This window comes from Dunckerocampus dactyliophorus, chromosome 3 (assembly GCF_027744805.1).
Source record: "Dunckerocampus dactyliophorus isolate RoL2022-P2 chromosome 3, RoL_Ddac_1.1, whole genome shotgun sequence".
Classification (NCBI taxonomy): domain Eukaryota; kingdom Metazoa; phylum Chordata; class Actinopteri; order Syngnathiformes; family Syngnathidae; genus Dunckerocampus; species Dunckerocampus dactyliophorus.
Genome location: NC_072821.1, coordinates 30709705 through 30724045, shown reverse-complemented (window position 1 = coordinate 30724045; position 14341 = coordinate 30709705). Strand labels below are relative to the sequence as shown.

The window sequence follows — 14341 nt, the reverse complement described above, 5'->3', positions numbered from 1 at the left end:
TACAGGCGACGAAAGCTCACATCAGGATGAACACCAAGCGTCTTTACCAGGCTGACGGCTATGCGGTAAAAGAGATGCTAAAGATCACGTCGGTGCTGTACAATGCTATGAAGACCAAGCAGATGGCACTGGGGGACAGAGTGGACGAGGACAACAACACTTTCAAGTTTGATCTGGGCTCTCGAGTGAGAAGATTTGTTGTTTGTATGAAAATATTGCAGTATCTCGCAAGGCATGCTTGGTAACTTCCTTTTTTTCGATGCCCGCTTAATCTGTGTGGTTCAGTTACATCAGGCGTGTCCAAAGTACGGCCATTTGCAACCCACTGCTGTTTTTTTATTGGCCTGTGGCACATTCTAAAAATATAATTTAACAAACAACAACAGCAAAAATGGGAAAATCATTTAAAAAATATGAGAAAAAAGTTGTACTCAAACGATTTTTTTTTTTTTATTTCACTGAATAAAGAAAAATTATGAGGGAAAATGATGTCATTTTAGTAGCATAGAGTTTAAATATTAAAGAAAAATAAGATAACAAAAAAAGACGTAATATGAGAAACAAACAAAACAAAGAATGAAAGAAAATTTAGTTGGAGAAAATGTTAGAATGTTATGAGAATAAAGTACAAATAATATGGGAATAAAGTCACAAATTATGAGAAGAATATTTACATGAAGAAAGTTGAAATATTTGGAAAACTATAAAAAAAAAAAGCAACAGCAGAAATTTTATGAGAATAAAGTCAAAATGTTAAGAGTGGTATTTGAATGAGAAAAAAAGTCTATATTTTACAAGAATAAACTTGTAATATTATGAGGAAAAATAATGTATAATTATAATTTTAGTCGCATAGAGTTAAAATATAAAAGAAAAGGGACTTTTTTTAAAAGATGTAATATGACAAACAAACAAAACAAAGAATAAAGTTGTAATTTTTGGAAAATTAGGTTGGGGAAAAAAAGTCAAAATATTATGAGAACATAATGAGAAGAAAATTTACAAGAAGAAAGTTGAAATATTTGGGAAATTATTAAAAAAGCAACTGCAGAAGTGGAAAAAAACAGCAAAAATGTTATGATAATAAAGTCAAAATATTAATAGAAAAAAACGAGAAAAAGTCAATTTTATGCAAATATTTTGAGGAAAAATAATGTCATTTTAATAGCATAAAATTGAAATATGAAAGAAATAATGTTTTTTTTGAAAGAGAAACAAAACAAAATACGGTTGTAATTTTTGGAAAATTAGGTTGGGGAAAAAGTTATAATATTATGAGAATGAAGTCAAAATATTATGGGAATAAAGTCATCATATTACAAAGAGAACATATATGGAGATTATTTAAGAAGACAGTTGAAATATTTGGAAAATTTAAAAAACAAAGCAAAGACCGAAGTTCGTACTAATAAAATACCTTTTCACCTATATTACAAAGCTTAGATGCAGTTATTTCTTGAAATATATATCCACCTATATATATATATATATTCTTAGCATATTTACATGTACAAAATATCAAAGTGGTCCTTGCATCTTTTTATTGTTCAGTGTATGGCCCTCGCTGGAAAACATTTAGATACCCTCGAGTTACGTTGTGTTCCACATGTGTCACTTGTTGCAGATTTTCGGTTGCACTGTGAATGAGGTAGGCATTAGGGTTTTCATTAGGGTTTAAAATAATAATGTGGTCAAAAATCACAAATGCTGAATCAAAAATATCCGGCGATCCGCCGTATTCAGCATTCAGCATTCAGCAAACATTCCTGTGTCGCCGTTCCAGATTTCAGACCTGAAAGCAGCACGGCAGCTGGCATCAGAGGCCACGTCTAAAGGAGCGTCGCTGTATGATTTATTAGGAAAGGAGGTGAACCTTCGGGTGAGAGGAACCATTCATACATCACCCTTCTCACAGTGCAGTTTTCATGTGTCTTCTGTTTTCTGGCTGTTGTTTTTTATTAAGAAATTGCGAACTGCTGCCATTGCAAGACCTCTTGAGATCAGTGAGACTGAAAAGGCCCTGAGACATGCCATCAAGGAAGTCTTGGTTTGTATTTCTTTTACACATTTTCCATGTAATTACCCTTTCAAGTACAGTGGAGCCTGTTTATGTCGATGCGGTTGTCAACATAACCAAAACTGAAACTAGCCATTGCGTGCACATTTTAAAATTGACTTGGGACTTTCGGCAAGACATAAGGAAAATAGGCAGGCAGTTTTTTGACATGGTTTTCCTCCATTTTGCATATTTTTACATTTAGATTCTTGTGTTTTTATAAGATATTTTGTCTTGACTACAATGACAATTAAGGGGTGTCCAAAGTGCGAACTGGGGACTATTTTCAGCCTGTGCACGATTTAATCCTGTGTAAATAAAAAGTAGTTATGGTGCTGTTGTTTCACGCTGCTTTGTGATAATCAGTGCTGGGCAAATTACTTAAATAATATTTCTAGTTACTTGCTACTTTCCCCAAAAAGTAATTGAATTAGTACCGGAATTACTGCATAACTAATGTAATTAGCTACAAGGGAAAGTATTTATTGCTTTACTTAAAAAAACAAACAACCAACTACCTTCAAATATGAATAGGGATTTAGGTTTGGAGTGTTTGTGACTTGCAATTCTTTAGCAAAACGCTAGGGGGCAGTGTTTTCCTGAGGATTAGCAATCACAACTCTTGTTGACTAGCTATTTAGCTTCCTGTGTAATAGTAGTGAACAAATATCCACTGAGATGACATCCAGATTGTCGATATAGATATCAGTGAATAGTATTTCACTTTTGGTGATAATAACAGCGTTGTAATGTTTGAAACAGTACTTAGGTTACTTGTCAGTAATGGTGTTTTTTTTTTACGCCGTTACTCCCGTCACTGGCGATAATGATGATGTTGCCAATACTGCAACACTTGTGTTTTTTTGAACAAACCCATTTTCATAGAAATGACCCCTTTGGGTTGACAAAAGTGTTCCATGTCAACTTAAGCGGACACACTTGAGTAACAAAAAGAACGTGTGGACCGAGACGTGATGAGTATAGCCAATGGATGGATGCATGGACCAACCAAGTGGGACCAACTTCCACTGTATTTATTACTCTTTTTTGAGTAATTGCCTCCATGTATTATAATAAAATCTCTGTTCCTTATCAAGGAAAGTGTGGAGAAGACCAAAGCCATGCTGAAGAATGTTGTTTCGGATGTTACCAGCCTGGATGCCAAGAAAGAAAAGAAGAACTGGCAGTTGGAGATGAATCAGAGGAGACTACAGACACTGCAAAGCGTGAGGTCGGTTTAGAACCTATATTCAGTGTAGTACCATATTTTCTGTATTACGTCGCTCCGGAGTACAAGTCGCATCAGACAAAAAAATAGGGAAAAAACATCCTGGATATAAGTCGCACTGGACTGGAAGTCGCTCTTAAAAATGTATTTCACAAAATTCAAAACCAAAAACAGACATTTAATCTGGAAAAGCAAGCTATTCAACTACACACTAGCACACAAAACAACAGGTGTCCTTTATGTTAATGTGACATTAACAGAGAGGACACAACAGTTGTTCCATTCCATTCCATTCCATCCATTCCATTTTACTCCGCTTATCCGGGTCCGGGGGGCAGCAGTCTTATTAGGGAAGCCCAGACTTCCCGGTCCCCGACCACCTCCTCCAGCTCCACTGGGAAGACACCAAGGCGTTCCCAGGCCAGCTGTGAGACATAATCCCTCCAGCGTGTCCTAGGTCTTCCCCGGGGCCTTCTCCTGGCTGGGCATGCCCGAAACACCTCACCAGGGAGGCGTCCGGGAGGCATCCGGACTAGATGCCCGAGCCACCTCAGCTGGTTCCTCTCGATGTGAAGGAGCAGCGACTCTACTCTGAGCTCCTCCCGGATGACCGAGCTCCTCACCCTATCTCTTAGGGTGAGTCCCGCTACCCTACGAAGAAAACTCATTTCAGCCGCTTGTATCCGCGATCTCGTTCTTTCGGTCACAAACTAAAGCTCATGACCATAGGTGAGGGTGGGAACATAGATCGAACGGCTTTGCCTTCCGGCTCAGCTCTCAGCTCTCAGCTCTCACCACGACAGTCCGGTACAGCAACCGCATTAATGCAGACGCTGCGCCGATCTGCCTATCGACCTCACGCTCCAACCTTCCCTCACTCGTGAACAAGACCCCGAGATACTTGAACTCCTCCACCTGGGGCAGGATCTCATTCCCAACCCGGAGGGAGTAATCCACCCTTTTCCGACTGAGAACCATGGCCTCAGATTTGGAGGTGCTGAGTCTCATCCCAGAAGCTTCACACTCAGATGCAAACCGTCCCAGTAAACGCTGCAGGTCACAGCCCTATGAGGCCATCAGGACCACATCATCTGCAAATAGCAGAGATGAGATCCTAAGGCCCCCGAACTGGACTCCATCGACACCTTGGCTGCGCCTAGAAATTCTGTCCGTGAAAATTATGAACAGAATCGGTGACAAAGGGCAGCCATGGCAGAGGCCAACGTTCACCGGAAACTTACTTACTGCTGTCTTACTGCTGGCAATGTGAACCAGGCTCCTGCTCCGGTTGTACAAGGACTGAATGGAACGTAGTAACGCGCCACCAATCCCATACTCCCAGAGCACCCCCCACAGGACACCGCGAGGGACACGGTCAAATGCCTTTTCCAGGTCCACAAAGCACATGTAGACCGGTTGAGCAAACTCCCAAGTACCCTCCAGTACCCATGCAAGGGTGTAGAGCTGGTCCAGTGTTCCGCTGGTCTCCAGCACCCTGGAATAGACTTTCCCAGGGAGGCTGAGGAGTGTGATCCCCCTATAGTTGGAACACACCCTCCGGTCACCCTTCTTGAATAGGGGGACCACCACCCCAGTCTGCCAATCCAAAGGTACTGTTACCGACTTCCACGCAATGTTGAAGAGACATGTCAACCAAGACAGTCCCTCAACATCCAGAGCCTTGAGGAATTCAGGGCGAAACTCGTCCACCCCCGGAGCTTTGCCACTGGGGAGCGTTTTGACTACCCCAGATACCTCAGCCACGGTGATGGAACTGTCCGCGTTCGTGTCCTCTGCTTCCTCCATGGAGGTATGTCAGTGGGATTGACAAGGGCCTCAAAGTATTCCTTCCACCGTCCAACTACAGTATATCCTCAGTCGAGGTCAGCAGGCCCCCCTCCCCACTGTAAACAGTGTGGACCGGGCACTGCTTCCCCTTTCTGAGGCGCCGGACGGTTTGCCAGAACCTCTTCAAGGCCAACCGAAAATCGTGTGATTAGAAATGTGTTTTCCTTGAGGTAAGGTCCGTTAGATTTTTTTTTTGCAATATTCATTCTTAGTGATTAGAAATACTGAGTAACTCTTGTGTGCATCTATTGTTTAGCACCGGAGTGTCAAAACATTTTCCAGCTAGAGCCACATTGTGAAAAATGTAAGGATGCCGCTTTGATATTTTTTAAAGCATATGCTAAGAAGTTATCCATTCATCCATCCGTTTTCTATGCCGCTTATCCTCATTAGGGTCACGGGTACACCCTGGACTGGCCGCCAGCCAATCGCAGGGCACATACTGTATATAAATTTAAAATGATCATTTCAACGGGGCCGCACAGTGACCTACTGGTTAGCATATTGGCAACACAGTCGGGAGATGAGGAAGATCTGGGTTCGAATGACTGTTGGGCATCTCTGTGTGGAGTTTGCATGTTCTCCTTGTGCGTATGTAGGTTTCCTTCGGGTACTCCGGTTTCCTCCCACATTCCAAAAATATGCATGTTCGGTTAATTGGCAACTCTAAATTGTCCATAGGTATGAATGTGAGTGTGAATGGTTGTTTGCTGGTATGTAAAGGATCCAGCCCCCTGCCATTAGTCTTAACAGGATGAGTGGTAGAAAATCAATGGATGACTTTTGTTGTCAACCCGTCAGGCCGTTGTTCATGGATGAATATGAGAGGATCGAGGAGCAGCTGGAGGAGCAATATAAGGTCCAAGTGGAAAACTTTGCCAATTATTTTTTCCTTGAGTCTCAGCGGGAAAAACTTCTCAAGCAAGAAAAACTGTTTGAGGTATGTGACTATGAAACTTATCGGGTTGACTATTTATACTACATTGTTAACATCTTTGAAACACCTAAAGAAAGCCTAAAAGTAATCTGCTCTCCAAAGATGTTTCTCAACTGGCGCACTTTTGAGTGCACGAGTGCATTCAGCATGGCAAAACGCAGTGCACTCTCAGTACCAGGATGTTGCACTTGAAATGGTGAGTGTGCAGTGATGGACACTTACCACCCTCAACAGTCATCATTGTGACACATAGCGGAAAATAGAGGTACTAACTTGAAATAATGGCAGCTGGTGAGCAACCCACTGCTGGTAGAAAGTAGTGAAGACAAGAAGAAGCAGATAAATATTGCGATCGTCCTTTCGACATGATCGATTTGGGACAGCAATACACTGTCAAAATTTGTGCCCAAAGGAACAAAGTAAAGTGAAACCTTGGTTACCGTCATTAATTAGTCATTAGTTCCAGAAGGTCCGACTCAAATTGAAACATAAATCAATTTTTCCTATAAATAATTATGATAATCCAATTAATCCCTCCCAGAATGTTATAAAACGACTAGAAACTGGAATTGGACCTCAAAGCAGAGCCAACAAATGAGTTTACAAACATTTATTAACATAAAGCGCACTCAAACAGAGTAGAAAAACGGTCAGAAAATACACAAAACAAAGTACAACAAAAGGCCAGGCGAAGTCACAGGTAAAAGGTAACTAAGGGAGCAAAAGGCAGGAATAGCAAAACCTAACAAAAGTATTCACAAAGTACAGGAACAAAGGTTGGCCAAAAAGCAAACTACACAAGGAAATAGCAAAACGAGAACAGGGCCGAATGCTGGAGACAGGTGTAGGAGAAACAACAGTGTGGTTACTAAGGTGAGTCACAGCATGGCTAATCAAGGCCTAATGAGAAGATTGCTCCCAGATTGCCCCCCCCAGATACGGCCCTCAGGTGCACTGCAACACAGAGAAGACAGGCGGCAGCAGAGTGGCTCAAGCAACACATAACACAGAAAGCCAAAAATGTCTGTTAACACTTTTTTTAATAGTTGTACAATGATAGTTTTACATGCTACACAGTTAAAAATGCATACACAGTAGTGTGCCCCCTTCTGATTTCTTATTTTTTGGCATGTTTGTCACACTTAAATGTTTCAGATCATCAAACAAATTTAAATATTAGTCATGACAACACAAGTGAACACAAAATACAGTTTTTAAATAAAACTTTTTTTTATTAAGGGAGTAAAAAACCTCCATGGCCCTGTGTGAAAATGTGATTGCCCCCTAAACCTAATAACTGGTTGGGCCACCGTTAGCAGCGACAACTGCAATCAAGCTTTTACGATAACTTGCGATGAGTCTCCTACAGCGCTGTGGAGGAATTTTGGCCCACTCATCTTTGCAGAATTGTTGTAATTCAGCCACATTGGATCATTGTCCTGCTGCAGAACCCAATTTGGTTTCCGCTTGAGGTCATGAACAGATGTCTGGACATTCTCGATATTTTGGTAGACTGCAGAATTCATGGTTCCATTTATCACAGCAAGTTTTCGAGGTCCTGAAGCAGCAAATCAGCCCCAGGCCATCACACTACCACCACCATATTTTTCTGATGGTATGATGTTCTTTTTCTGAAATGTGGTGTTACTTTTATGCCCGATGTAATGGGACACACACCTTCCAAAAGGTTCAACTTTTGTCTCGTCAGACCACAGAGTACTTTCCCGAAGGTCTTGGGGATCATCCAGATGTTTTCTGGCAAAATTGAGACGAGCCTTAATATTCTTTTTGTTCAGTAGTGGTTGTTGTCTTGGAACTTCATGCAGGCCGTTTTTGCCCAGTGTCTTTCTTATGGTGGAGTCATGAACACTGACCTTAACTGAGGCAAGTGAGGCCTGCAGTTCTTTGGATGTTTTTGTGGGGTCTTTTGTCACCTCTTGGATGAGTCGTTGCTGCGCTCCTGGGGTAATTTTGGTTCACCACTGTTCTATTTTTTCGCCATTTGTGGATAATGGCTCTCACTGTGGTTCGCTGGAGTCCCAAAGCTTTAGAAATGGCTTTATAACTTTATCCAGACTGATAGATCTCAATCTCAGTTAAGTTATGTTTTGACGGGACGGCAATCAGTTTTTCACTCAGGGCCATGTCGGTTTGTATTTTTTCTCCCGTAATAATTAAAAAATGTCTTCTGAAACATTTAAGTGTGACAAAACATGAGTGAAATCATTTACCCAGCCCGTGCTTAATCACGGCGAATGACTGATGCCAGTCAAGGTCACTCGTTGCTTAAAAGTCAAAAGAACACCTGCTTTGTGTTATTCACTTGGGCTCATTTTTATCCTGGTGTCATTTTTATCCTGGTTATGATTTGTTTTGTAGGAGGAAAATGCTCGAAAAAGGATGATGCAGCAACTGAAGGAAAAGGACGGTGATTGCATGAGTCCATGTGAGAAGAATGCACCATAAGAAACACATTTAGAAAGCAGTTATTGATAGGTTACCCTCAGTACTGGCTTCTAAACACTCATTCGGCCATTTTAAACTGTCACACATCAATAGAGGTATTATTGCTTTAAAAAAACAATTGCAGTACATACTGTACATACTGTATGTGTATTGCAGTTAATGAGGACGACACTGGTGGGGACAAAAGCCAAGATGGAGAGATGGAAGGGTGTCAAACGACTGATCAGCTGATGGGTCTCCCTCTTAATGAGATGATTGCAGGTAAAGGAGCATGGTGTTTGATTAATGCCATCTTGTAGTTTGAAGTTTTAATATACATAATTCACTGAGCTGAGCTTATGATGCAGTTAGGCACACAAATTGGATGATATAAAGCATACTTGACGCTTTTTGTTATTGAATACTTTCTAATACGCTTCTGCCCGAGAGACTGTGTCTGTAAGTAATGTGCAACAGTAATGATACCTGTTTGGATTCAGAAATGTGGTATTTTAGAGAGCATTGTTGAGATTGCAGCTGCTGTGTCAGCCACTAACTAACTAAATCAGTTCCACGGCTATTTTTTTTTTTTTACTGGCCCTCAGCACATTTAACAAAAAAAACAACTGCAAAAATAATAAACTTTTAATATTATGAGGAAAAGTTGAAATATTTAATGAAAAAATGTTTTTTTTTTATAGTTGTAAAATGAGAAACAAACAAAACAAAATAAAGTAAATTTTGGAAAATTAAGTTGGGGAAAAAGGTTTAATATTATGGGAATAATAATCAAAATATAATATAGTAAAATTCTAATATAACAAATTTATAATAAATATAATAAAAGCATACATAAAATATATATCACGATACATAATACAGTAATGTATATTATAAATATAATGTAATGTAATATAATGTTACGAGAAGAAAATTAAAACGATTATTTCAGAAGCAAGTCGACATATTTGGAAAATTAAAAAAAAAGTATCTTTTTTCTTGAAATATATATAGCTTCTTAGCATACTTTCCAAAATATCAAAGTGGCCCTTGCACCCTTTATTTTTAAGTATGTGGCCCTCGGTGGAAAAAGTTTCGACACACCTGCCTGGACTAAATACACTCATATGATTTTCAGTCTATTTAAATTCATTTGCGAATACAAAAATGAAGTTTTGGTGTTAAAATACGGTTGTTTGATATGTTTCTACACATTGGGATACGTCGAGGCGTCATGTCACGTATTAAAAGTGTCTTCTTCTAGAACATTCTTACGTTTATTAAACAGGTACGTTTTTATTGTAGCCATATTCTTTTTTTTTTTTATTTTTACTTATTTCAGCTTCTGTATCTTTAGTTTGTTTTCTTGTTGGTGTCAACATTGCCCCCTCCCTCTGGCTTTGTTGTCTTTGTCAATTAAATCAAGCCTTCTAAAAAAAAAAAGCTCACTCTGACGATCGCTCCATCGTAAATACCAGTTAATGTGACTTATGTTTTTTTCCTCTTCATGGCACATTTTTTGACTGATGGGACTTATACTCCGGAGAGTCGGTAATAAAAATGCTTGCTGAAATGTGTGCGGTGTACTCACTTTTGTGAAATACTGTACATTTGAAATGTATAAACCATCATAGAGTACATACTGTAACATGATCTTGCTTTCATCTTCATAGATTGTGTTTTTGCTTTCTTTTATTCAAGGAACAGCCATCGGGAACGTGCTGGGTGGCGACTCTGATGAGGTAAACTGGCAGTCAAACATTCAAAAAACAAAATTCACCCCCTTTCTTTGTAAAGAACTTTGAATTGAAAAAGGGTGCCATCCTTGGTGGTCTATTATCCATCTTGTAGTTATTTTGCCCTTTTATCCATGAATGGTTTTCCATCAAAATACTAAAATGGTTAGGTTAATTGGCGACTCTAAATTGTCCATAGGTATGAATGTGTGCATGAATGGTTGTCTATATGTGCCCTGCGATTGACTGGCGACCAGTCCAGGGTGTACCCCACCTCTCGCCCGAAAGTCAGCTGAGATAGGCTCCAGCACACCCGCGACGCTAGTGAGGATAAGCGGCAGAGAAAATGGATGGATGGATATTAAAATGGCATTTGAACTGAACTGGAAATGTTATTTGTTTGAACAGGGGTAGGAAACCTATGGCTCGGGAGCCAGAAGTGGCTCATTTGATGACTGCATCTGGCTCTCAGATAATAAAATTCATTTTTTTCGCCAACATTTTAAAGTAAAACGTTACAGAAACCACAGTGTTAAAAATAACATTCAACATAAAAAACTTTCTTAAGCATTTTAATCTATCGATCCATTTCCAATACAAGTGGCCAGAGCCAAGGCCTTTGTCCTTCCAATCCAGTGGAGCCTTGGTTAGCGTTATTAATCCATTCCAAAAGGTCCGACTAAAACGGACTCTAACCAAGGCAAATTTTCCCATAGAAAATAATGTAAATCCAGTTAATCTGTCAAAACACATTTTATAGACAAGAATTATTGTTTTACATGCAGAAAACTGTGCAAAAATAATTGCAAATGAGAAATGATTGGACTAATATTTAACATCTATGCAGAGAGGTCTGTTAATGACTTTTTTTACATGCATAGTTTTACATTCAACAAACAATGCCACAAACATGACATATGAAATTGAAATTTTTCCCCTGTCCTGGGCCTCCCAAGCAGTAGCCCTAACAGTTTCTTGTTAGTGCCTTCCACATCAAACACATCTTACTTTTTAGGACATTGTGTCTCTTGAGCACACTGGGATTTTCAGAGTGTTACACAAGCATAAGCTTCACTTTGAAATCCCCACTAGCATTAACACAAAACAAAAGTTAGCCTGTCCTGCAGAAAGAACTAGAAAAGCACTCGCAGCCATGGTGCCATATATTTACCCCCCATATTGTGATTTACACCATAAATATTTCTTTAATCTACAGTACATATTTAGATTCCTTGACCATGAAAACATACCATTAGCAATTTGAGTCATAATGACATGAATTCAGTAGTTATTCACAAAAATTGCATTTTCCGTAATGGCGGTTTTCTTCTGGATCTTGCTCCATGGCTTTTGAAGATACAACAAATCAGTTGGCACTCTCCAGGTTCCACAGTGTCTTGGCTATATGTAATGGTGTTTGTTGCATGTTTATAGCTTCATTTTTTGTCTTCCTATGATGAAAATTCCAAAGGGCCCTTTTTTTCATATTCTGGATCATAGTATCCTGAATTATTCAATTATCTGGATCAGTCTTTGATATTTTGTAGAACCTGTTGGAAACTGCTTTGATCATGTTTTTGTGGCGTTATATGGCCGCACGTTGGTCTAGTGGTTAGCACGTTGGCCAACACAGTAACAGCCTGGAGATCGGGAAGACCTGGGTTTGATTCTTCCATGGCCATTTCTGTGTGGAGTTTGCATGTTCTCCCCGTGTGCGCATGGGTTTTCTCCGGGTACTCCGGCTTCCTCCCACATTCCAAAAACATGCATGTTAGGTTAATTGGTGACTCTAAATTGTCCATAGGTATGAATGTGAGTGTGAATGATTTTTTGTCTATATGTGCCCTGCGATTGGCTGGCGACCAGTCCAGGTTGTACCCTGCCTGTCGCCCGAAGTCAGCTGGGATAGGCTCCAACATGCCCCCGCGACCCTAATGAGGAGAAGCGGTATAGAAAATGGATGGATGGATATATGCACAAATGGTCTGTCTCGCAATGTTAAAGAATCCTTTAAAACATTCCTGGATCCAGACGATGATCCGGATCACCCCCAAAATTTAATGAGTTCTTCCATATCCCTTTTCCGACAATTCCTGAAAATCCAACTCCATTTAGAACCCTTCAAGTTATTTTGAACACGAACTTGGCAGAGGTAAAGATAGATAAGGAGTACGGTGCAAAACCATACAGCACCGGAAGTCACATTCATTCATTTTTAAATATGTGGCTTTCATAGCTCCCTTAGTCAAAAATGTTCCCGAGCCCAGAGTTAGAATGTAATTGAACTGAACAGCCCTTTTGGAATTCCCAACAGACCCGAATCACAGACAATTTTGGATGTAAGAAAAATAAAACTTATGTCTTCTTTGCATGTAAAGTAACTAATATCTGATCCTGCAAATTTGGCCAGTACAGTAATCCCATTGTTTATCACGGTTAATTGGTTCCAGACCCAACCGTCATGAGTGCATTGAATAGGATTCTTGACTCATAAATTGAATATTTTCTTAGTTAGGGCATAGAGAACCTGTTTATGACCTTCTACATATGGTTTTCAACACTATTACAGCCCTCTAGACATGAAATAACACTCCAAAGAATACCATTCTGATTCAGATCACAATTACACGTGTATTACCAAATTTTTGTGGGACATAATAACAAAAAATAGCAATTTAAGACATAAATAAGACTCGTGCTTGTGTATGTTGCTATCAATGTGTTGCTCGGGCAACTGAAGTTGTGGGTTCAAAGTTGAGTTTTATCTTGCCGTGTGTTGCGGCTGCAATAGTAGTCTGTGTTTTTTATGAGAGAGAGATAATCCAAACCTGCTGTAAAAGTTGTTCCAGCAATCAAGTCTGGTGCTTGTGTATCTCACCCATTACTCATCACGTCTTTGATTGTGTCTTCTGAATGCCTTATATTTGTGTTTTTGTACATTTATGCATTTTTATGCTTGAAAATGCTAAACTGAAACAAAAAAAGTTGTATAATTTGCTTAAATATGCACATTTTTTGGCTAATAGTAGGTGGTATTCAACCACGTGATTTATTAATATATTTTTGAATAAACATAAGCGTGAAGCTGCAAAATTTGAACCACTATGTAGCGAGGGACTACTGTATCAGACCAATATCAATCCTGAGTATCGTATCGGACCAACCCTACTTATTACATGACGAAACTCAAATGCTGTCTGCTGGCTTGAATCTGTAGTTTTATATGCCACTATTTTTACTGATACTATTTATACTTTTTAAATAGTGCGTGTTGCCGCGTGAAGCACTCAGTTGTGAACGTCACACGGACTAAATACGGACCAGCATTAAAATGATAGAAAAGAACATGAAGAAATGACATAAATATATAACACAAAATGTGTCGGAAGTAGGTTTGGGCGTCGTTTGAGTTTGAGCGATTCCGGTTCAGATTCCGATTCCTCATTTAGATTGGGGTTCCTAACGATTCTCAATTCCCATTCTTTTCAGAGGTAGGGTCACAAAAGTTGAAATAGTTTAAATGAGGGCGCTAACCAACGTTCTTGGATGAAATGTCTGAATGTCTCCATGATTTTTGAAAAATGATATGAACTTTTGATGAATTACTTTACTCACAGGGCTATTTTCAACTAGTATATAAATATCAAACCATTGAACTTGAACATAAATGTCTCTTTACATAGGAGTACACGTTTACAAATGATTTTTATGAGTTCCTACTAACCTGTGTGCAGAATACCAAACGGTGAATGGCGTAACACTTAACGCGAGAGCTGGTCAACTTCCTGGCTAAAGCTAGCTTAAACGTCAAGTCGTTTATCTGTGGAAAAAGTACACAGCCTTACGTTAGCCGGATATTTGAGTTCGCAGTATAAAGTATAATGTGCTGCTTCAAAGTTGGCATAAGATGGATGTAATTTATTGTTTTACTTTGCTGACTGGTTGGAAGAAGTTTCGCATAGCGCCTCAAAAACAGGGCACTCTGTACACCGTCAATCATGTTAGTGGTGCGCCATCCTTTGCATGGTAAGAGGACATCGCAAATGTTGCACTGCACCGTTCATTTTTTTGCTGAATTTCAGCTAAACTTT

The 14341-nt window shown here is 39.5% G+C and overlaps 1 protein-coding gene across 3 annotated transcripts in view; it reads left to right on the top strand.

Moving 5' to 3' along the window:
* The window catches only part of LOC129179064 (clusterin-associated protein 1-like), a 35591-nt gene that overhangs the window by 1128 nt on the left and 20122 nt on the right, over positions 1 to 14341 (top strand). For all 3 annotated transcript variants that reach the window (XM_054771890.1, XM_054771889.1, XM_054771891.1), the window contains 8 exons: positions 6 to 185; positions 1784 to 1879; positions 1964 to 2047; positions 3154 to 3287; positions 5934 to 6072; positions 8449 to 8515; positions 8692 to 8796; positions 10216 to 10256. In XM_054771890.1, the coding sequence (XP_054627865.1) occupies positions 6 to 185; positions 1784 to 1879; positions 1964 to 2047; positions 3154 to 3287; positions 5934 to 6072; positions 8449 to 8515; positions 8692 to 8796; positions 10216 to 10256 (846 nt within the window). The remainder of the gene's footprint in view (positions 1 to 5; positions 186 to 1783; positions 1880 to 1963; positions 2048 to 3153; positions 3288 to 5933; positions 6073 to 8448; positions 8516 to 8691; positions 8797 to 10215; positions 10257 to 14341) is intronic.